The sequence below is a fragment of the Macaca mulatta genome, chromosome 13 (genome assembly GCF_049350105.2).
Source record: "Macaca mulatta isolate MMU2019108-1 chromosome 13, T2T-MMU8v2.0, whole genome shotgun sequence".
Lineage (NCBI taxonomy): Eukaryota > Metazoa > Chordata > Mammalia > Primates > Cercopithecidae > Macaca > Macaca mulatta.
This window is the reverse complement of record NC_133418.1, coordinates 121,083,077-121,105,465: the sequence shown is the minus strand read 5'-3', so window position 1 is coordinate 121,105,465 and position 22,389 is coordinate 121,083,077. Positions and strand designations below refer to the sequence as shown.

The window sequence follows — 22,389 nt, the reverse complement described above, 5'->3', positions numbered from 1 at the left end:
GAAAGTCAATAAGGAAACTGTGGGCTTGAATAACAGTATAAACCCAATGGACTTAACAGACTGCAGAACATTCTGTCCACCAGCGGCAGAATACACATTCTTCTCACGTGTACACAGCATTCTCCAGGATAAATCATATTAGGCCACAAATCAAGTCTTAGCAAATGTAAGATTGAAATCATATCGAGTATTTTTTCTGACCATAATGATACAAAACTAGAAATCAGTAACAGGAGGAAAATTGGAAAATTCACAAATACGTGGAAATTTAACAATGCATTCCTAAACAACCATTGGGTCAAGGAAGAAATCAAAAGGGAAATAAAAAAATATCTTGAGAGCAACAAAAATGAAAATAAATACTAGAACTTACGGGATTCAGCAAAACCAGTTCTAAGAGTGAATTTTATAAAGAAAATGCCTATATTGGTCAGGCGCGGTAGCTCACACCTGTAATCCCAGCACTTTGAGAGGCTGAGGCGGGTGGATCACCTGAGGTCAGGAGTTCAAGACCAGCCTGGCCAACATGGTGAAACCCTGTCTCTTCTAAAAATACAAAAAATTGCCAGGCATGGTGGTGGGCATCTGTAATCCCAGCTACTTGGGAGGCTAAGGCAGGAGAATCACTTGAATCTGGGAGGTGGAGGTTGCAGTGAGCTGAGATTGCGCCATTGCAATCCAGTCTGGGCAACAAGAGCAAAACTCTCTCAAAAAAAAAAAAAAAAAAAAAAAACGAAAAATGCCTATATTAAGGAAAAAGAAAGATCTCAAACAATCTAACTTTACACCTCACTTTTATTAACAGAATGAAAGAGATCACATGATCATCTCAATAGATACAGAAAAGGCACTGGACAAAATTCAACCTTTCACGATCAAAGCTCTCAGCCAATTAGTATACAAAGAATATATCTCAACATAATAAAAGCCAAATACGACAAGCCCACAGTTAACATCATACTCAACGGTAAAATGCTGAAAGCTTTTCTTCTAAGAAACAGGATAAAGGTGCCCCACTTGTACCACTTACATTCAGCATAAGGCTGGAAGTCCTAACAAGAGGAACCAGATGAGAAAAAGAAACAAAAGGCATCCACATTGGAAAGGAAGAAGTCAAATAATCTGTTTGCAGATGATATGATTTTATATATAGAAAACCTGAGACTGTACCAAAAAACTGTTAGGATAGAAGAATTCAGTAAAGTTGCAGGTTACAAAACCAACATACAGAAATCACTTGTGTTTCCACATAATCTCAACAAGCTATCTGGAAAAGAAATTAAGAGAAAAATCCCATTTACCAAAGCACCAAAAAGAGTAAAATACTTAGGAATAAATTTAACCAAGCAAGTGAGAGCTCTCTACACTGAAAACTATAAAACATTGATGAAAGAACTTGAAAAAGATACAGTAGATGGAAAGATACCGTGTTCATGGATTGGAAGAGTTATTATTCCTCCAATATTGTACTGGAGCAACCGCACCAACGAGAGTTCTTTTCTGAGGTGGGGAGTCCTGCAGAGGAGCAGGTTTGGTTGTTGATAACAAGTTAAAGAATCAACTAAGACATGCCTGTGGGACCCACAGGCCCGGGCTGCAGACGGAGATGGAAGCTGGAGTTTTCAAGTGGGGATGTGTGAACTCAGTAGTCGGTGGAGCTGTGTGTGGATGAGACACCCGGGAGCTGGCCTGGAGAAGGTGGGCAGCTCAGGTGCCTGTGGGGTCTTCCATCAACTGCTTGTCACTTTGTGAGAATGTGGGGCTGTTGTGGTCAGAGTTTTCACAAGAAGGCAGAAACGTCAAACCATGTAAAACAAAGACAAGAATCCTCCTCTCATGGGTTCTTTTTATGCCCCTGTTCTGTCCGCAAGCAAGGTTTTGGGTATCCTATAAGGGCAGCTCTGTTTTCCTTGGCATCTCTCTGGCCTCAAGTTCGTGCCCTTGTGGTCCTGATGCTGGAATGGGTTTCCACCTCTATGTGGCCCTGCCCATTGGTGCCTCATCTGACCACGTGGCACTTGATCCTGCCTTTGCCCCGGATGCGGTTTCTTGAATTCTTTTTGCCTCGTGTTCTGTGGCTATGGACTCCTGGCCCTCTGCCTGTTCCCAGTCCTGGATCTGCCAACTAGCTGGGGGTGGAGTTCTTGGGGGTAGTTTGGAGTGGGAGATAAAGGGAAGCCACAGAGGGGCATGCAGAAGAGCTGCAGACTCCAGAGTGGAGGCAGCGGCCCGGGAAGGCACAACCTGGATGCCTGGGCTGGATTAGCTTCCAGCGAACACCACAGCTGAGGCCAGGGAGACGGGATCTAGAATGCGCTCTCTGCCTGCACTTAGCAGGTGGCCACCGACACTGTGAGATGGAAGCCAGGTCCTGTGGGCAGGCTGGAGTGGTGGGTGAGAAAGCAGAGATGGGAGTGTAGGGGGTACATGTCTGTGAAACAGGGAGAGAAGGGTGATGCGGGATTGTGGCTTGAGGGGCTCAGAGCAATGACATGGTCACCGCTGAACACGAGGGGCCTGAGCACACCTCTCTCCCGAGGGAGAAGGTGGAGGAAGGAGGGGCATAGGAGCCAGACCCTGAGCAGGTGGAAGAGGGTGTGACCTGGAGGATGGGTGGATGCATAAGCCGTGCGAGGTGGGGGAGCCACCCTTCCTGCAAGGCAGGGGTGGAGGTGAGGATGGTGCAAGTACGGAAAGCTTTAAGGTAGGAGGGAAGGAAGGTGGCAAATTAATGCCTAATGGACTCTAAAAAGGGAGAAGGCTGTGTCTTGCGAATGGACAGAAGGAGAATGGGGCAGCGGGAGGGACACGGAGTGGGAGGGTTGCCGAGCAGGGTTGAGGGCCCTGCTGGACTGCACGCTGAAGATCTGTAGCGGAACCAGCCTGCAGTTACATGTACTCTGGGGCACTCAGAAGCTGGGGACGAGAGAGGAGAAGGCAGATGGGCGGTTGGTCCACGAGGTGAGGGCAGGGAGGGACAGGCAGGGATGGGGGCTCATGTCGCAGCAGGCGAAGCCATTGCTGGCGTGGACGTGAAGCCAGAGCCAGTTGGGTGGTGTCAGGCCCAGGGTCTGGCTGTTGGTGCAGATTAGAGAAAGGTGAAGTGGGAGAGTGGGAGGCCGGGAGGTCAAGAGGCTGCAGAGGCAAGGTTGAGACATCCACCTGGGGACGCTTCTGGGCGATAATGAGGTGTGAGGGACTGCCCTGGGAGGGGCTGAGAAGGCGCAGGGGAGATGAAGATCTTCCAGGCTGAGAAGTGGGAAAACGCCGTGCAGCAAGAAGAGTTAGGAAGAGCCTGCCGTGGGCAGCGATGGTCCCCTGATGGTAGCTGCTGTGGAGGAGGAGCAGAAACAGTTAATCCTGCCTTATGCTTTTGTCATTTAACTCTCCCATGGGGGTAGATTAAAAACATTCAAGAGTGATTTGCAGTCAACAGTTGTGATACCATCAATGAAAACTGATGTCCACTTTTGAGTAGGATGTAAACTGTTAAGCCGTTTAGAGCAGTGGAGCGATGAGTAACCTCATGGCAGTGGCGACGAGCAGGTGGAAGTTAGATGCTTGTGCACAAATCTGTACCGGGAATACCTCCATACTCCCAGAATGCAGCTATAAATATTAGTATATTATTCTCAAAGAAATAAGGCTCTGTGCAGTAGATAGACTTGTGTATAATTCTAGGAGAAGCCAGAAACGATAGCGGAAGAAATCTATTTTTTATTATTTACTTATTTTTTTTTAGACTTGCTTTGTTGCCCAGGCTGGAGTGCAATGGCACAATCTTGGCTCACTGCAACCTCAACCTCCCAGGTTCAAGTAATTCTCCTCTTTCAGCCTCCGGAGTACCTGGGATTACAGGCGCCTGCTACCATGCCTGGCTAATGTTTGTACTTTTAGTAGAGAGGAGTTTTCGCCATGTTGGCCAGGCTGCTCTTGAACTCCTGACCTCAGGTAATCTGCCCGCCTCGGCCTCCCAAAGTGCTGGGATTACCGGCATGAGCCACTGCACCCAGCCTTGGAATAAATCTTAAGTATCACATGCAAAATGATAGTAGTGAAAGTAGCAGAGAAAATTCTTGTATGGTAGAAGTAAGGAAGGGAATAGAATATTTAAAGAGTAAAAAAGACATTAGATCAATAAGCTCATTTTTTTTTCCTGGACTTAAATTAGTTTTTTATGGTTGGGTTTAGAAAAAGTGCAGAGCTTAGAAATAAAGGAAATGCTTAGAAAGTACAAATGTTAAGCTTGAAGGAGTGAAGCAATATGCACATTAACAGAGTTAAAAAAATCAATGTGCGTGTTACTTTTGAATGGGAACTACAGCTACTGTTTCTCATGCATTTGAGAAATTATTTATATTTCTCTGTATTTATCATCCTTTAGATAATGCCAATATGATTCAGCTGAGATTTCCGTCACACCTTTTCCTTGTGTGGGTTAGAAACTAAGCCTGTTCTTTTTTTAGGAGACTCTGTTGCCCGGGCTCAGTGCAGTGGCGCAGTCACAGCTCACTGCAGTCTTGACCTCCTGGGCTAAGAGGATCCTCCCACCTTAGCCTCCTGAGTAGTTGGGACTACAGGTATAAGCCACCATTCATGACTAATTTTTTTTTTTTTTTGGTAGTGATGAGGTCTTGCCATGTTGCCCAGGCTAATTATTTGTAGTGTATTAAAATTCCTTGATTTATTGGATAGTTTGAACTTTTGGCATAATGCATCCAAACAGCCCAGAGAAATACTTAAGTGAAATTTTGTAAGTCTCTATGTGAGACGATTGCTGATCTCGGTTGGGAAAAGGTGCTTGTAGAGGCTGTTGGCTGAACACCAGGGATGCAGCCGTGAGCAGAACAGGCTCGGTCCTCAGCCCCAGTGCAGCCCAGCAGAGAGGAAACATGTCACGTGAGCAGTCACGGCGAGGGCAGCATGTTCGTGAGAGGAAGCACACCGCTGGGGGAGCCCAGACTGAGAGACCTCCCAGAAGAGATGCGTGCTGTAAGAACTGGAGGACCTGGAGGAGTTGGGGCAGGAGGGTACCTTCTCACATCAGCACCCTGTGGGCCTCTTGTGCCTCACCTAGGCCAGGCCCTGGCCAGGGAAAGTGGGAGTGGATGGGGACCAGCACGACCCACTCTAAGAAAGGAATGATGTTTAGCATGGAGTGGGGGCCATGGAGGGTGAAAGAGGGCAAGTTGCCTGAGGTCAACAGTTCTGAAAATTCTTTCCATGCCACCTGCTGGAAGGAAAAGGTGATGAGCTATTCTTGTGAATTTCTCTGAGACTGAAGTGGAATGATCTCCACTGTCCGTTTTCAGTTTCCCACTGTTCGTTGAGTGTATACTCTGCACCGCACACTATTCTAGGAGCTGGGAGGTGATAAAACATCTGCAAGAACATGCTCCTTGACACTCAGGATCGCACAGCCTTGCTGGGAGATGGATCCCCTAAGGGAAGCAGTTGCACTGCAGTCAGAGGCAGTGCTGGGGCCTGGCCAGTGAGACAGAGGAGGACCTTGAGCTCCGTGAGAGTTCTCAGAGCAGAAGGCCCACGCAGCTGGGAGTTGAAGGAGGGTCTGTCCTGGGTTCTGAAGAAATGGGTAATGGAAGTAACAGAGGTGTTCTGGGGTGGGGGGACTGTGTGGACAATGGCCTGCCGTAGGAGCGAGGAGGCGTGAGGGCCCTGAGGGAAGCAGGGCCTGGCCGTAGTGAAACTTTTTGGAAAATGCTGGGAGACAGATGTGGATACCCAGGGCTGCAGCACTTACAGATGGCCCTGGTGGCTACATGCAGAGTTTTACGATGTTTTAAGAGCTAATGATTAATGCCAGGGCGGGACATACATGTACACAGCACACGCACGTGTGTTCCCGTGGCCCACACCTGTGAGCTGGCCCCTGGCCCCTCTGAGACAGGGGCTTCCCGCCTCGGTTTCTGTGCAGGGCTCAGCGTCAGTCATGCTGCCCTGTGTCATGGGCACAGCTGTCCCTTATCCACTAGCAGGTGTTTTGAACATCAGCATCCGTGATTTAGGTGACAGTCATTCTGGAGAGACCATGGTGACCCATGAACTTGAGTTTGCTGGTCTTGACTAGCCTGATTAGGAAAGAGAGAGGCCCCCACCCCAGAGGCAGTGAGAGGTCTGAGGGAGGCGAAGCGGACCATTGTCATGGAGCAGCCTGGCCACCACTGTTAGTGGCAGCTGCTTGCCCCAGTGGATGTCACTTCTGGCTCAGCACAGCGTGTCCTGTGCATCTTCCTGGCCCAGGCAGTAGCCCCATCCCAGCGTAGGTGCAAGGTGCAGGGCACACACTGGACACGCTGGGTGTGGCCTGACCTCGCCCATCTCAAAGTAGAAGTGAAGTCTTTGGCTGCACCACATACTGAACCTTTCTTTATTTGTTGATCGATTCAACAAATATTTATTGAGCGCTTGAGGGGTTTCCATCTAAGCCCTATGGGGATGGGGTGAGTATGGTCCTCGCAGGGCAGACGTTGTCTAGTGGAGAGATGACAGATGCACGCTCAGGAGCAGATCCCTGATGAATGCCCCGTGAAGGGTGGCACAGAGGAATGAAGCAGGGCCGGGCTTGGGGTGAGTGACTGGGCTGGTCAGGGCAGGCTTCTCTGAGGAGGTGACATTTGAGAACACATCTGAATGGCACAGAGAAGTAAAACGCATCGTGATCTGGATGGAGATCGTCCCGATCAGAGGGACCCTCAGGCGCACAGGCTCCGCGGTGGGAAGCCACCGGTGGCAGGGCAGTGCCTGGTGAGGGAGGGCGGGAGCTGCTGAGTCTGGGAGTGAAGACTGGCTTGTAGACCTCGCTGAGAGGCTTGGGCAGTGAGTGTGGTGGGAATCCATTGGCGGGTTCTGAGCAAGGAGTGTCGTCACCTGACTACGGGGTGGGATGGAAGACTTGTTTAGAGGCTCCTGCAGGTGATCCCGTTTAGAGGCTCCTGCAGGTGATCCCGGGGAGACCACAGTGGCCGGGGCCAAGGCAGGCAGGCTCTGGCTGCGTTACTGTAGGTGATGGGGCTTGCTGATCAACCTCATGCAGGAAGAGTGAGCTAGAGGTGGGGGTGGGGAGTGTGTGATGGGGGAGGCAACACGGGAGGGGAGAGGAGGGAGAAAGGAGGAAGACTCCCAGCCTTCTGATCAGAGCAGCTGGGTGACTGTCGGTACCATTCCTGAGAAGGGGAAGTGGGAGGAGGAACAGGTTTTGGGGGAGTTCAGAATGAATTTTTGGATGTGTCCAGTTGGCGAGGTATATTGGACGTCAGAGTGGGGATGTGCCAGGCTGGATATGTGAGTGTGAAGTCAGGGAAGAGGTCAGGCTGGAGAAACGACACACGGTCTGAGTGTTGTGGATGGTACTGGCGGTTGAGGTGCTGGGTGGGATGGAGTTAGTGTTGGAGGAGAGACCTGAAGACTGAGTCCTGGGTTCAGCTTCCTGATAAATAGCCCATCAACCTTGGACTGTGGTTATTTGTGGACTTGTCATCTCTTCTCCACTATATTTTAAGCCCCTTAAAGTTTGGGAACCTGTCTGATAAATATATATATATTTTTTAGTCCCTTAATAGTGAGGAAACTAGCTGAACTAACAGCTGAGACTCATGGACTCGGAGTCCAGGGTTCCGGGTGCCCAGTGAGACCCTGCTTCCAGAGATTTTGAAGCCTTAGCTGAAAGTCAGGTCTGTCTTTTAATCACTACATGGTCTTGAAGCTCGTTAAACATAAATATTTTAAAATTCCTGTGAGATAGACTGTACCTTTATTTTGGGAAAACAGCCAAATTGGCTGTTTATTGGTAAAGGATTTAGAGATATTTACATTTCCTACTATATCCCCAATCTTTAAGGTTCATTAAAAATAATTTAATAGACATTTTTGTAATGTTTTCCAGTTTACAAAACAATTTTGCAAATGGCTGTTTCATTTAGTCCTCAGATTTTCTGATACAAGTAATAATCGAAATACCTAGTGCTTAGCATTTTATGATACAAAACACTTTGATTTATGTGCATGATCTCATTTGATATCCACATTCTTGCTATTCATTTCTGTGAGACTCACACTTCAGTAAAAGCCGCTGTTCTCTGTGTGTGTTCCCAGCTCACATTTGTATGTCTGTGTAGGTGTAATCTGAACATCACATACAGGCTCACATTTTCACATGGATGGATGTGTCATTTTCTATCTGGAACTTCCTTCCTGTCTTATCCCACTGAGGAATTTCTACTTACCCTTCACCCTGTGAGTAGACTTTGTACCTCTCTTAGAAGAAAATGAGGCCGAGATGAGTTTAGGGAAGAGTCCGAGGGGAGCATGGCTGAACCGTTTGTTCCTCCAGTGTGTGGGCGGCCAGGTGTCCTGTTGGCCCTGTAGGGTTTAAACCACAGTTTGGTGGCCATGGCTCTGTCTCACTCAGCGGGCACCTCCCGAGTCTTGCATTGAGCCACCCAGAGTCCTCTTCTTTGGTGTCTGTGGTTCCATCCCTGAATGAAAAGAACACAACTTCCTAGAAGCAAACAAATGAACGTAAAAACAACCAGCTTCATTCCTGCAAGGCCCCTGCTGCTGGAAGGAAAACCTGAAATGCCTTTGGTTTATGCGGAGACATTCCAGTTGAGTTTTTTCAGGTGCATTTTTTACCGTTACCCAGTTGCTGACAGCTCATTTTCCCCTCTACCCGCCTCCACCGCAAGCCATCAGCCCCACTCCTTGCCTTCCTCTGCCTGTTCCCGGCTCCATCATTCTCCTGGGCACCCAGAATCCCTGGACCCATGCTGGACACTGCACACATCTTCTCCCTCATCTGCCAGTCACCAAGCCTTGGAGATTCTGAGCTGATTGATTTCTGCGTGTTCGCTGTCCCCAGCCAAGAACATAAGCACAATTTTATGTCCCTTGGCTCCCCTCAGCATCCCCTATCTCATGGCTATGATCGAGAATTTGAAGTTTGGGTTATGATGAATATGTTTTATTTGATCTTAGCTTTTTTAAAAAAGACAAAGCAAATTGGTCCTTATATTTGGTCACCTTTACTTCACACCATTCTCATAGCAACTCCTGGATTCGCTGTCCCTCTTGTTTAACCACGTCTTCTAAAAATGTTCTTGGCGTGGGTCTCTGTGTGGCAAATCTCCTGAGGCCTTGTAAGCCTGAGGACATTTTTATCTCGTCCCTTGTGTTTACCTGAGGGTCTGGCTGGCTTTACTGTTCTTTCCTTCTAGATTCTGAAAATGTCAGCATCTTTCCTGTCTGTGTTGCTGCCAGAAGGCCTCAGTCAGTCCTGTCCTGCCAGGCGGTGCGGCCAGGTCTTCCTCCCCAGCGCCTTGAGGATGCCGTCTGTGACCTTGGGTGTCACACCCAGGTGTCTGCCGGCGAGTTTTCCTGTACTTTCTGTTCTTTGACATCCGTGGACTCTTTTACCTGTGGCTTGTCCTCTTTCCTCAATTCCGGGAAATTAGTTTTCATGATTTCTATACATATTTTCTCCTTCCACTCTTACTGTAACTTCCTTTTGGAATTCTTGTCGCTGGTGTTGGCACGTCTGCTCACCCTCATTTCTTAGCTCTTCTTTTGCGGATCCTGTTTCTTTCTTCCTCCCTCCTTTCCTCTAAGGGCATTCCTCAGTTTTACCTCCAAACAGCAGCTTGCACCTCCTCCATGTCCATTCTACGATTCACCCCTATTGTGATCTTTCTTTCCACGACTTGAGTTTCACATCAGTATTTCTACTTGCTTCTGTGTTATGGTTTCATATTCTTGTTTCATGCTGGGAATATCTGCCATCGCTTTGATGTTATTTTGCATATTTGTGTGTGAATTCTTGGTTCGTCTGTTCCCACCCTTCAGAGCCTTGCTGTTTGGCCCCCGGGAGCAGTCGCTTTGGGGACGCCCTCTCCTTAGGACCACCGTCAGTCCCCCACTTCCCTGGTGAGGCTTCTGCATGTTCCTGATTTACTCCTGGGGATTCTGGCACTGGCTGTCCAAGTCACCAGAGGGGACTGACTGTCCCCAGGTCCCGGCGGGAGGAGAACAGAATTCCAAGCATTGGGTTTATCATGGAAGCCTCCGTTCCAGGCGGGCCCCCAGGTGCAGCTCCGCCATGCCTCTCCCAGGTTCCCGTCTTGATGCTTCTAGGGTCAGTCTCAGGCAGCGGCTCTCGGGATGGGGTCCAGGAGCATCAGCAGTGTGTCAGCCAGGAGCTTGTTAGAAATGCCACACACAGGCCTTATCCAGGCCTCCTGAGCTGGGAGCTCTGCGGTGGGGCCCGGCACTCTGAAGCTAGCCTTCTGGGCAGCTCTGACGCCCAGCTCTGCGGAGGGATAGGTTCTGTAGATTCCTCCTTTCCATGCCCCCTGCATTTCTTCTCTTGTTCTGCCCCTGCATTTCCTGCCCTGATTCATTCCTTCATCTCAGGCTCTTGCAGAAGCTCTGAGCCTCCTCCCACAGGGGCAATTCTTCCTCAGTCACGTCCTGGCCACAGCTGCCCGCTCACTAGTGCTAAAACATAGCCCTTATCCCCTCTTCCTTGGAAATCTTCGTTCCGATGCAATTAATGATAAATGCTCCTCCCCGGAATTCAAGGCCCTTTGGAAACCGCCCCTGTCCTGCGCATTCACGGCTGTGCCTGCACCTCACCCTCAGTGACTGTCAGCTCCCCTTCCCACCCTGGCGTCTGACTTTGTGCACAGCACCCTCCTGCCGAGATGGCTTCATCCCGTCTGTAGTGATGAAATCCCACTCACCCTCCCGACCCCATTGCAAATTCCTCCAGCTCTGTGAAGCCTGCAACTGGGCTCAGCCTTTCTCCTCTTGGACCCCAACCGTTTGCACTTCTCTTGTCATATTTAGCTTTGTGGGCTTTTGTGTGCTTCTGTTTTATGGTTTCATATGACTTTGGGGAGGTAGAGACTTTCTTATGCTTATTTTTATCAATGCATTGCCTACCTCATCGTCTTATGCATATGGAGGCTCAGCATTGAATTAATGGAATCATTTCTAAATAAACTAGTGAAGGAGTACCTGCCGAAAAGGATTACTGAGTAAAAAGGAAACTAATATTAGTCTTTTGGTGCTTATACAAATGCATATTATTTGCTAATAAATCCTGGTTTGTTTTCCAAGTATTGTTCTAACAATATGGGCCAATTTGTATTAATTTTAGCTGTTATTAGTTAAAATTAATTGAACACTAACCAAGAGTGTAACATGTTCTCAAGAGCCTCTGAGCACTTGTATATAATTAAAAATATACTTTAATTAAAAAATCTAAAAGTGGAAAGCAAGTCTAATCCTGGAAGAGCAGCTCCCGTCGGGTTTAATTGGCCCGTTTGGATACCACTTGCTTATGATGAGCACTGTTTGTCCAGCAGTCTGTGCACTAGTCGTAGTGTAGGCACAAATACTTGCTACTGGTCCTCAAGTCTCTATCCCATTTCTTCTTTCTGTTTTTACAGATTATTTACAATGAATGGGCATCTTTTGGGCGACTCAAAGGATTTGCAAGACAATCACTTTTATGTTGCTGCGGGACTGGAGACCTTCAAATATTTTCCTTACTGGAAGTCTCCAAGGGTGCCCAGTGAGGTCCAACAGTGAGCATGCTTTGTACCTTTCTTTGTTGAGTTTTGGGAAAAAATTAGCCTTTTCCCAAGTATCTCTCCCAAATAGGTCCAGTTCAGCTATTGGTTACTTTTCAGTAGTGAAATGTAATATTCTTATATATGATACAATTTTAGATTTTAAAAAATGAGGCATGGGGGAACTGCTCTTGTATGATGTATTCACAAGGACAGCAAGATCTACACGGAGTCCACTGCTTTTCTCTGGGATACCAGGAGTCTTAGAGATCAAGAATTGAAATGTGCGATACAGCTTCAGAGCTAATGCTAGGCACAGTTAGGCCTGCCCATGATGCACCCAGCATGATACTTTGTTTTCTTAATTTGGCTTGCTTTCCCATATCTAAAATACACAATTTGTGCTGGATGTCCATCTCTCTTGGTGAAGAAAGCCATGATTTTTGTAGTAATCCTGAGCATGGCTAAGCGGGTGCCTCACTGTGTGTGTGTTTACGGACACAAAGCAGTGACCAGGAGGGAGCTGAAGGGTACTGAGACGGGTAGTTCCGAAGCCCATCTGTGGGATTCTTCATCCTTAATTGTTTAGCCCTGATGGGTGTGTTTGAAATGCATTTTGTGTAGGACACGACTTGAGGGCTTACTAGGAATCTTCCTGGAGCTAGCTCTTCATCAAGTTTTCAGTGATCATTATCTTGAGCAAAGAAAAAAAGCTGCCATTTTTCATCTAATTGTGGAGCAGGACAGATGGTTTGAACACCATGCAGGTGGCCAGCCTTCCTCTACCCTTTAGGTTTTGTGGCATGAGCGCCTTCTGCATTTGGAGAGCTTGAACCTCCACTGAGGGTGCAGCATCCGGGATGGCCTCCTTCCGTTCTGGTTCACGTGCTGCTAGGGTTTGTACCTCAAGGCAGAGAAAGGCTCCTTTTGTCCTGTCTACCAAGGATGACCCCACAGCAGTTTGATATCCAGGCAGATGGTTAGATTAGAGTCCCACCTGCATGCCTGGCACACGTGGATGTTTCTTGATTTTATTGACTTAATTCGTGCTAACAGTCCTGATAGCACAGTGAGGAGGAACACCATGGGGCTCTGGAGCTGAGTCATTCTTTCTACCTGCCCCCCACGTGTTTCCCGTCTCTTAAAGTGTTTTGCTTTTTGCCACTGTCTGTTCATTGGGAATCCCTGACTGAGTCTGACTGGCTTAAATATCTTTCCCCTTCGCCAAAGTTGTTGAGCTTAAGGGTCAACAGGAGGCCACATGCAGTCGCTCAGAGACTGAAGTTCGTGTGACTTACACAGAATAGACCAAGGAGGTGCTCTGAATTTGCAGAGAATCCTGGGGTACAAGCATTTCCAAATTTGAGTAGCAGCTATTGGAGAAAGCCTCACTAAAGAGGAATTAGAAATGGGATGTGTGCACTTGCAAAGGCAGCCGGTGGACACGGACTCTTTGCTGTGGTAGAAGGAGGATGGGCCATCTGATCTCCAGGAAGGAAATTGAACAGATTCCTGGGGCATTTTCTGCTCCTGAGGCTGGGAAATCATTGTTGCCATGAGCCGTGTCCTCTGTGGACAGCTTGCTCCTCCTCGTGGTTACTTCTCACCTAAGGACAAGGCTGCAGACTGCATTTTATAGAGACAACTTAGGGCCGGGCTTTACATTTCAAGTTCAACATCTTTTGTCTTGCAGAAGATATGCGAATGTTGAAAAAAACTCACAGAGAAAGAAAAAAGTAAGTAACTTTTAAAAACAAGTAAGTAACTTGTTTCTGATTCTGGCGTCTTCTGGCATTAAGAAGGGCACAGTGCAGGGTGAGGGCCCAAGCTGTAAACAGAGCTTTCTGGGCCAGCATCAGTGCCAGGCTTATAAAGAAAAATCAGGTGCACTTCTGAGAATGGTGTGAATAGGAGAGGAAGTTTATGTTTGGAACACAGAGTCCAGAGCTGAGAGGCACACACAGGTATTTTATAATGCAACCCAGCAGATGTGAAGACAAAAGTATATTTGAACTTTTATGGGACAGGGAGGAGAGTAACTGATTCAAGCTTGGCATGAGTGGCAGTGGGCTCTGGCATGGGGGTGGGAGGAGGACATTCCAGGCAGATGTGACAGTAAGGCAGCAGTGGGAGAAGCAGCTCACTGCATGCACATGTGTGTGAATACATATGTGTGTGAATACATATGTGTGTGAATACATATGTGCATGTATGTACGGGTGCATGTGTGTGTATAAATACATGTGTGTGGAGGCATGTGTGTATGGATGCATATGTGTGTGTGAGTGCATATGAATACATGTGTGAATGGATGCATATGTATGTGTACATGGATGCATGTGTATGTGTGGATGCATGTGTGTGCATATGAATACATGTGTGTATAGGTGCACGTGCATGTATAGATGCATATGTGTATATGCATGTGTTATAGGTGCATGTGTATGTATGGATGCACATATGTATTTTTAAATACATAAGTGTTTATGGAGGCATGCATGTGTATGTATGAATGCATGTGTGTGTATGGAGGCATATGTGCATGTGTGCATTGGAGTACATGTGTGTATGAATGCACATGGATGTGCATATGTATGTGTAGGGACGTATGTGTGCACATGACGTGTGTATACATATGGATGCATATGTGTGTATGCCTGTGTTAATGGATGCATATGTGTTGGCATATAAATATGTATGTTTAGAGGTGTATGTGTATGGATGCATATGTGTGCATGTGTGCATGAGTACATATGTGTATGTATAGATGCATGTGTGTGTATGGATGCATGTGTGTGCATATGACTACATGTGTGTGTACATATGGATGCATATGTGTGTGGATGTGTGTATGGATGCATATATGTTGTATGGATATGTTGCATGCATATGTTGTATGGATGTGTGTATGGATGCATATGTGTTGTATAAATATGTTTGGAGGTGTGTGTATGGATGCATATGTGTGCATATGTGCATGAGTACATATGTGTATGAATGGATGCATGTGTATGATGTGTGTGTGCACGTGCATATGAATACATATATGTGTATGTATGTATTCACATGCACATGTGTGTATGGATGGATATGCACGTGTACAGAGGCATATGTTTGTATGGATGCATGCATGGGTATTCATATGGTTACATCTGTGTATATGGATGCACGTGTGTGTGTAGATGCATTTATTTGTGTTTGTGGATGCCTGTGTACCTATGTGTATGGATGCATATGTGTGTGTGTGTGTGTGTGTGCTGATCACACAGTTTGAAGTTGCAGCATAAAACATGAGGAAGGATGACAAGGAGGTATCAGGATCCAGGACTAGGAAGGTTTGCAGAAGCTGGGTCCTAGAGGGGCTTACCAGTCCTTGTAACTGTTTACGTGATCCTCCTCTATCCCTGATCATCCTACGAAAACTGACTTTTAGTGGTTCTTTTGACATTAATATTTATTCGACAAAGCTGTTGAACGTGTACTCTTTCCAGTGCCTGTCTGCCTGGCTCATTGGCTGAAGTCCCCTCCCTACTGTGACACGCTGGCTTTGAGGGTCCGTATTGTCCTTATCTGTTCTTTCCCAGTAACTTAACAGGTAGCCCTGGGCTTTGCTTTTCTGCTGTTGCAGCCCAGATTTCATGATTGCCATTTTTAATCACTCTTCTGCAGATAGGTTTGACTTTCTCACCCGTCAGCCACGGTGTGCACCTGGCAAGTGTCCAGCCCTGGGTGAGCCCAGCCTGCACTTCCTCTGCACTTGCACTAATGCAGTGTGGTGTTGCTGGAAATAACGACACTGCTGACCCGAGTGTTCACGCCGAGTTCACGACCACGGTCCTTATCCAACTTCATTCACTGATTAAGCCTGATGTTTTAAAAAATGTTTTTCTGAATATGTTTTGCCAGATTTTATTGGAGATTTCTGCATGTCTGCTCATGAGTGAGCTTAGCCTGTCTGACTTCTTTCTCATGTTGTCCTTCTCTGGCTTTTATTGCCAAGACTTTTCTTCTGAATTGACTCTTGTTATTTTTTGTAGCTTCTTGAGTTGAATGATAGCCTTATTTATTTTGGATTTTCTTTCTCTAAGAAACACATTTTAATATTAGCTGTTTGTTGGATGGATGAATGAAGGATGATCATTGAGATTACAAAAATGATATGCCTTACTCTATTCATTGTCCCTTATATAAAGGTCTACACCTGTAAAGATGTGTTATCTTAAAACTCAGCATTAAATTTTTTGGCCTCATTTTGAAGAGTGGGTGTATTTCTAAGAATGAAAAGAATTCCACACACAGGACTTCTCTGAGGCTAGAATTTATGATGATTCACAGCAACTTAGCCATTTATGATAAATGTGTTTGTTTCTTTACTTGCTTGCCCCAGGTTTTCCATTTCTAACTTGTTAAACCTCTTTTATCGATTTTCTGTGTGAATTGCCACAACATCTTTTTGGAAAAGAAGGTACAAAATTAAAAAAAATACAGGAGTGCTCTTTCATTAAGATATTACCTTGTGGAATAGGGGGGCTGTTGGGACCCTTGGTGGTGTGCACATTCTAATGACATCAGCCAATCCAAGTATCAGCTTTCTTTAAAATTGGATGCTGGATTTTCTTTTAAATTTGCAAGCTTAAAAACAAGTATCTAGAATACAAAGCAGAAAGTCTTTCTTGATTCTTCAATGAACATATCGCAAACATGACCTGGAACTTGTGACCCACAGGATATCAGGCCTGAAAGGGGTACTTGTTGATTCATCTGGTCATCCATGAGGCCGTGGTGAGGTGTTGGCAGCCTGCTAAGCACACTCCGCTAGCACTAGAGACACAAAGATGAGTGGAGTGTAAGTTTCCACGATTGGAGAAGGCAGAGTGTCAATAAGCATGAGAGTAACCCTAGCAGACCTCATCTAGCCCTCCTGCTCAGTAACTTAAATCTTGGTAATTAAATCACCCCAGATTCCACCAGCACCAACCTCCCCACCTCCACAGTTGCAATAGATCATTGATGCTTCTCCTGTAAGCTGTTTAACTTCCACATCTGCCTATGTCTCCCCATCAACACTGCCCAATGGAGTCAGGAAGAAACACTTGATACCCATGGGGAAAAGCATTGTGAGAGTGGGCAGGTAGGGGGTCAGGGGAGCTGGGCTCCCCAGGAAGACATTTTTATTTGCAGGGATCCAGATTTCAGCAAGGGAGTAAAATGCACCATATCCACTTGGTACTTAATACTACTGATGGAATAAATTGTATGGACTGGAAAGGGAGCAAGATAGACAGGGAGGGGCTGGTCCTGAGCAACTGTGACATTCCCAGTGAGGTGACAGGTAGAGCAGAGCAGTGGGACTTGAGAGATGCTGTGTATCATTGATTCTATGGAGGGCGTGTTCCCACATCCCAACATCCCTGGAACAGGTGCATCTGACGTCGACAGCGTCTCAGGACTCCTGTGGGCAGCCATGTTGCAGGTGCTGGTTGCTCATGGAGAAACTTGGCTGTAGCTGCTCATTTGTGTCTTCAATTGTGTACAGGGTTGATTCTGTACATGTTGGGTGTAAAATATCCTCAAAATGATTTTTCTATGAGATTTGAAACAAAAAGTTATTATATACGCCTAAAGGCCTAAATGTAGAACATCAAGTTGCAGATTTGCTATTGATTGAGTATATTCTTCAATTCCATTTATTCTTGCAGAGTGACAACCAGCTATTGTGTAGGACCTGAGACAGGGAGGTTGACAAAAAAAGCTGCAGCTGCCAGTGTTAGTGAACTACGTGGTATAACAAGCCATCCCCAAACCCAGGGACTTCAGGCAACAAGGGTTTATGATTTCTCTTAGTCCTGTGGGTTGGCTGCACAAGTCTTGGGCGGGTTTCACCTTGGTTGCTTATGAGGCTGGGTTCAGCGGAAGTTTCGCTAGATTGGGATGTCCAAGCTGGCCTCACCAACACATCTGGCAGCTAGTGCTGGTTGTTGAGCATTTTGGTTCTCTTCCATGTGGCCTCTCATCTTCCAGCAGGATATCATAAACTAGCCTAGATTTCAGGAGGAGAAATAGGTTCTCCCTCAACAGAGGAGCAGAGAGGAGCCCGTTCACTTTGCAAACCTGTGTGCCGCCTGAGAGGGCAGGGCTGTGTGGCCAGCAAGCAACTAGCCACACTCATGTGCGTTGTGTTCCTGAGAGTGGTGCAAAAGGATTGCCTCCCACTCTGCAGGGCAGAAAGCCCCAGCACCAGGATGTGCAGTTCAGGTGCCAGCGGCTTGGGGGCAATTCAGAGATGAGGGCGGGGCGTCTTTCCCACGCTGCGTGCGAAGCACCGATGCCTTTGACTCGGAGTCAAAAAGTGGCTCAGAAGAGTCAGGCTCTGGATGTAAAATCTTGGAGGGTATTCAGGTGATTTGTTTCTGTTATTTTCTCATTTTTCTTTATGTACAAGCATGCTATGTCATAAAAATGGGTGTCTAAATGGTTCTAGAAGGGCTTTTTCAGTAAGTAGAAAATAGAACTTCTAGGAAATTAAAGCACGGGGACATGCTTTAAATAGTACTTCCTTTCTTTCTCAGTGGTACATAAAATAGCTATGTATTTTCAGTATGATTCACGGAATCTTGATTCAAAGAAGTGAGATGGAGAATAACAGACAGTAATGTGGCACCTCGAGATGACTGTGGAGGACGTGGGAGAAGTCAAGGCCGACCTCAGGATTCCAGGGATGGTGGGAGGATAGTGCATTCAGGAGCCGGGATTAGGTCCACAGGAGGAAGAAACAGGACTTTGGGTTGCACGTTTGTGTGAGAAGTTGCTTTGCTCTTGACGAGCATATTTGTTACATGAGAGTGAAAGGAGGCATGAGAGGTGATAGCCATGCGTAAAAGTGTTTCCGATGTCAAGCCGAATTCCTTGCATGTCCAGCAGAGGACACGTCTGTTTCCGTGTTTGTCTGGGATTATCACTGTGGATTCTCTGTGGAACAGAAGGATGGGCCTCCTTCGCATCTAACTGATGTCTGTGAAGTAGGTGACACCTCGTCTACGCGTGATGACATTTTTCCTTAGTAAACTAACTGCTGCCATCAAGGCAAAGCTGTAGTGTTTTAAGAGCAGGCATCTGGCCTCTGACCTCTGCACTTGGAATCTCAGCTGTACCTAACATTCGAGTGGCTTGACTGGACCTCGCCTCTGTGGGTCTTGGGGAAAGCTGACTCCCTCCTCTCTTCCCTCTTATTTTACTTTTCCTGGATCTCTGTCATCAGACTTCCTTCCAAGGCCATGAAGTTCTAAATTAAGCTGTTGGAGGTGCACTGTCCAGAATGTTTGAAAGATGTGAGAGCACAGCTCTTCACCTCTTGGTTCTCAGTTTCCATTTTGAATAGAAGAAAAGATGTTTATGTTAATTTAGCAAAAGAACTTGCATTTGTACTGTTAAAAATGCCCATTTCCCTATCAGTTGACCCAGCAATCCCATTACTGGCTATATACCCAAAGGATTATAAATCATTCTACTATAAAGGCACATGCATATATATGTTTATTGCAGCACTATTTACAATAGCAAAGACTTGGAACCAACACAAATGCCCATCAATGATAGACTGGATAAAGAAAATGTGGCACATGTTCACCATGGAATACTATGCAGTCATAAAAAAGAATGAGTTCATGTTCTTTGCAGGGACGTGGATGAAGCTGGAAACCATCATTCTCAGCAAACTAACACAGGAACAGAAAACCAAACACCGCGTGTTCTCACTCGTAAGTGGGAGTTGAACAATGAGAACACATGGGCATAGGGAGGGGAACATCACACACTGGGGCCTGTTGGGGGGTTGGGGGAAAGGGGAGGGAGGGCATTAGGACAAAGACCTAATGCATGTGGGGCTTAAAATCTAGATGACGTGTTGATAGGTGCAGCAAACCATCACAATACATGTAACAAACCTGCATGTTCAGCACGTGTGTCCCAGAACTTCAAGTAAAATTTAAAAAAGCCCATTTCCCAAGAAAATGGCAAAAAAAATCATGAATGCAGTTTTACTCATTAGCATATCTGAAATATACTTTGAAAATAGCCTTCATTATTCTATTGGTTCAGTTCACTTATTGCTTGATTCAAATATTTGAGCATTGGAAAATATGTCATTATGAGTCTGCCGGTGTCCTGTCTGGCACAATTAACTGGAGCTTTTAGTTCAATGAAAGTAATTGAATGAAGCTACTCTTATTATATAGCATTCAGTTTTACAGGAACTGCATTTCCTGTGATTTTAATAGCTATTGCCTTCCAAAGAAGAAATGCTAATTTAATAAATGTTTAAAATTGCATTCACATATTAAAATGAATATTTTATAGTACAGGCTTCTGTGAAAAATCAGTAAATAGTTAATAAGCATTGTATTTATATCACATCTGCAATCAGAACATTAATATTAAATCCTCACTTGGGCATAGAGCACAAGCGTTGGTAGTGAACAATAATGAAAAGGAAATGAAGCATATAAATTAAAGAGGTGCGTGTGTGTGTGTGTGAAAACAGTTGCAGAGGCATGTGCAGTACCAGACTGAGACCCACACTTTAATAACCTGGCCTGAACAGTAAAGTTCACTGTGAAATGAGTGCTTTGGAATTGACATTTGCTGGCTAATAATGTCAAGGCTGGAGCAATATCTCACAACAGTCAAGGCTGCAATTGTTGTCATCTTTTAACAGCCTAAGGATGCAACAGCCAGGTTCAATGTTAGCAAATCTTCCACTTTAATAAATGTTCAAAGCAGGCCTGGTTCATTGATAGAAGACCTTGACCCACTTGGGATGGAGCTGGGACATTTGCATGGGAACTTTTTGCTGTTAGCATTTGTCATTTCCTACCTGAGGATGGACTGACTCTGAAATAGGTTGTTACTGTCCTTCAATTAGACAAACTGTCTGACTCATCCCAAATTACCCTGGGAGGCTGCATTTTGTGTGCCTGAGCTAGACAATGTCTTACAATAGCATTAAAATATAGCTGGATTAATTGAAATAGGCTCTGGAGAAAAATAATAGTCTTTAAAGCACTATGGAGAAATAAAACCAACATGCCTCAGGTTCATTTTCTGAAAACATTTTCAATAGGGAGAAAGATGAATGAAGTTGAGAAGCGCTACTTGTCCACTTTGTAAGTAGAGCTCACATTGATTTTGGAGGGCTTGAGATTTGCGACAGAGAGAAATGTGGGTGTAAGATGTGAGGTTCGTGCTTCCTCATGAAAGCCATGGATTCCTGCTTGATCCATGTTTTCTTGCTTGATCCTTTTTTTTTTTTTTTTTTTTAACCAAGTGCTGCTGTAGATCCATGTTGTTCTGACAAAAGCCATCTGGAGTACCGTGCACTTTGTCCTGCTCGGGAAGGAAGCTGTGTGTATTCATTCATTCTTACACTGCTATAAAGAAATATCTGAGATTGGGGAATTTATGAAGAAAAGAGATTTAATTGGCTGACGGTTCTGCAGGAAGCATGGGAATAGCATCTGCTTAGCTTCTGGGGAGGTCTCAGGGAGCTTCCAATCATGTCAGAAGGTGAAGGGAAGTAGGCATCTCACATGGCAAACACAGGAGCAAGAGAGAGTCGGGGGCGGGGGGAAGGTACCACACGCTTCACCTGATCTTGTGAGAACTCACTCACTGCTGTGAGGACAGCATCAAGCTCTAAGGGGTCCACCCCCATGGCCCAAAGCCCTCCCACCAGGCCCCACCTCCAAGGATGGGGATCACAATTCAACATGATATTTGAGCGGGGACAAACATCCAAATTATATCAGTGTGGGAATAAGACGACCCTTGAGTTGGGTCTTGGAGGATGTGTAGGAGAGTTCTCCAGGTGGCTGAGAGGAGGCAGCTGTTTTGGAGAGAGTAGGGCTTTGGGGGAACTGACAAGCTGCGTAACAGCAAGCGTGTGTGAGGCTGCCTGGGACGGGGATGGGGAGGCAGGCTGGGCCTGGGTGAAGGGCTGAGTGCTGGGGGAGGGTGGCAAGAGTTTGGACTTCATCCTGAGGGGACGTGGACCTTGAGTGCTCGGGTTACGTCTGCACACTACCCACTCATTCACCTGAGACAGCCCCTCCACACCCCTCCCGGGACCACCATTGATGCCCAACCGCTGCCAGTGTGTCCGGAGTCAAGTCTCACCCGCTCCACTCACTCACAGAGGTTCATTCTGGCGTTTGGATGAGCACTGGCCAACTGCCAGCCTGGCTCTGAGATCCCTCCCTGTCTGAAGTGTTGTGGTCCCCAGCACAGCCCCAGGGGGCAGGCACCGTCTCCATTCTATCGCACCTTGGAGGGACCTGAGACCACACAGCTGATGTGGCGGTCCCACGACCCAGTGCTGGTGAGTGCGGCTCGGGATGTCACCCAGCTCAGGAGGGCCCGCTGCCGGCCAGGCTCCTGGAATGGTCACGGATTTTTCTAAAAGGGAAATTTAATTAGCGCCGTAACTGAAGGCTCCTTGCCCTCGACCCTGGCTCATACCCAGGCTTTCGTTTCCTCGTCCAGCTCTGTGTCGTCAATGCAAGAGCACCCGCCAAGGTGGCTGTAGTCCCACCACTGCTGTGTGGGGTCTCTAGTCTCACAGCGCTTTACTGTTATCTGTTTTCTTCTCTCCCTGGAATATATGTCCTGCTGTTGACTGTTCCCGTTGTCTGACTGTAAGCACCGTTTTCTCTGTAAAGCCATTTTTGGGCTCACTCCAGCATCCTTCACAGCCCACCCTTTAGAATGGACTCTGCTCTTTGGGCTGGACACAAAACCAAGTGAGGCA

The 22,389-nt window shown here is 46.5% G+C and overlaps 2 protein-coding genes across 2 annotated transcripts in view; one reads left to right on the top strand and one right to left on the bottom strand.

Annotated features, from left to right (window-relative positions):
• Window positions 1-22,389, bottom strand: part of EIPR1 (EARP complex and GARP complex interacting protein 1) — a 608,423-nt gene that overhangs the window by 564,951 nt on the left and 21,083 nt on the right. The gene's annotated exons all lie outside the window — the stretch shown is intronic.
• Window positions 1-22,389, top strand: part of DCDC2C (doublecortin domain containing 2C) — an 84,329-nt gene that overhangs the window by 42,435 nt on the left and 19,505 nt on the right. The window contains exons 5-6 of the mRNA XM_077960191.1: window positions 11,466-11,603; window positions 13,282-13,324. Of these exons, the coding sequence (XP_077816317.1) occupies window positions 11,466-11,603; window positions 13,282-13,324 (181 nt within the window). The remainder of the gene's footprint in view (window positions 1-11,465; window positions 11,604-13,281; window positions 13,325-22,389) is intronic.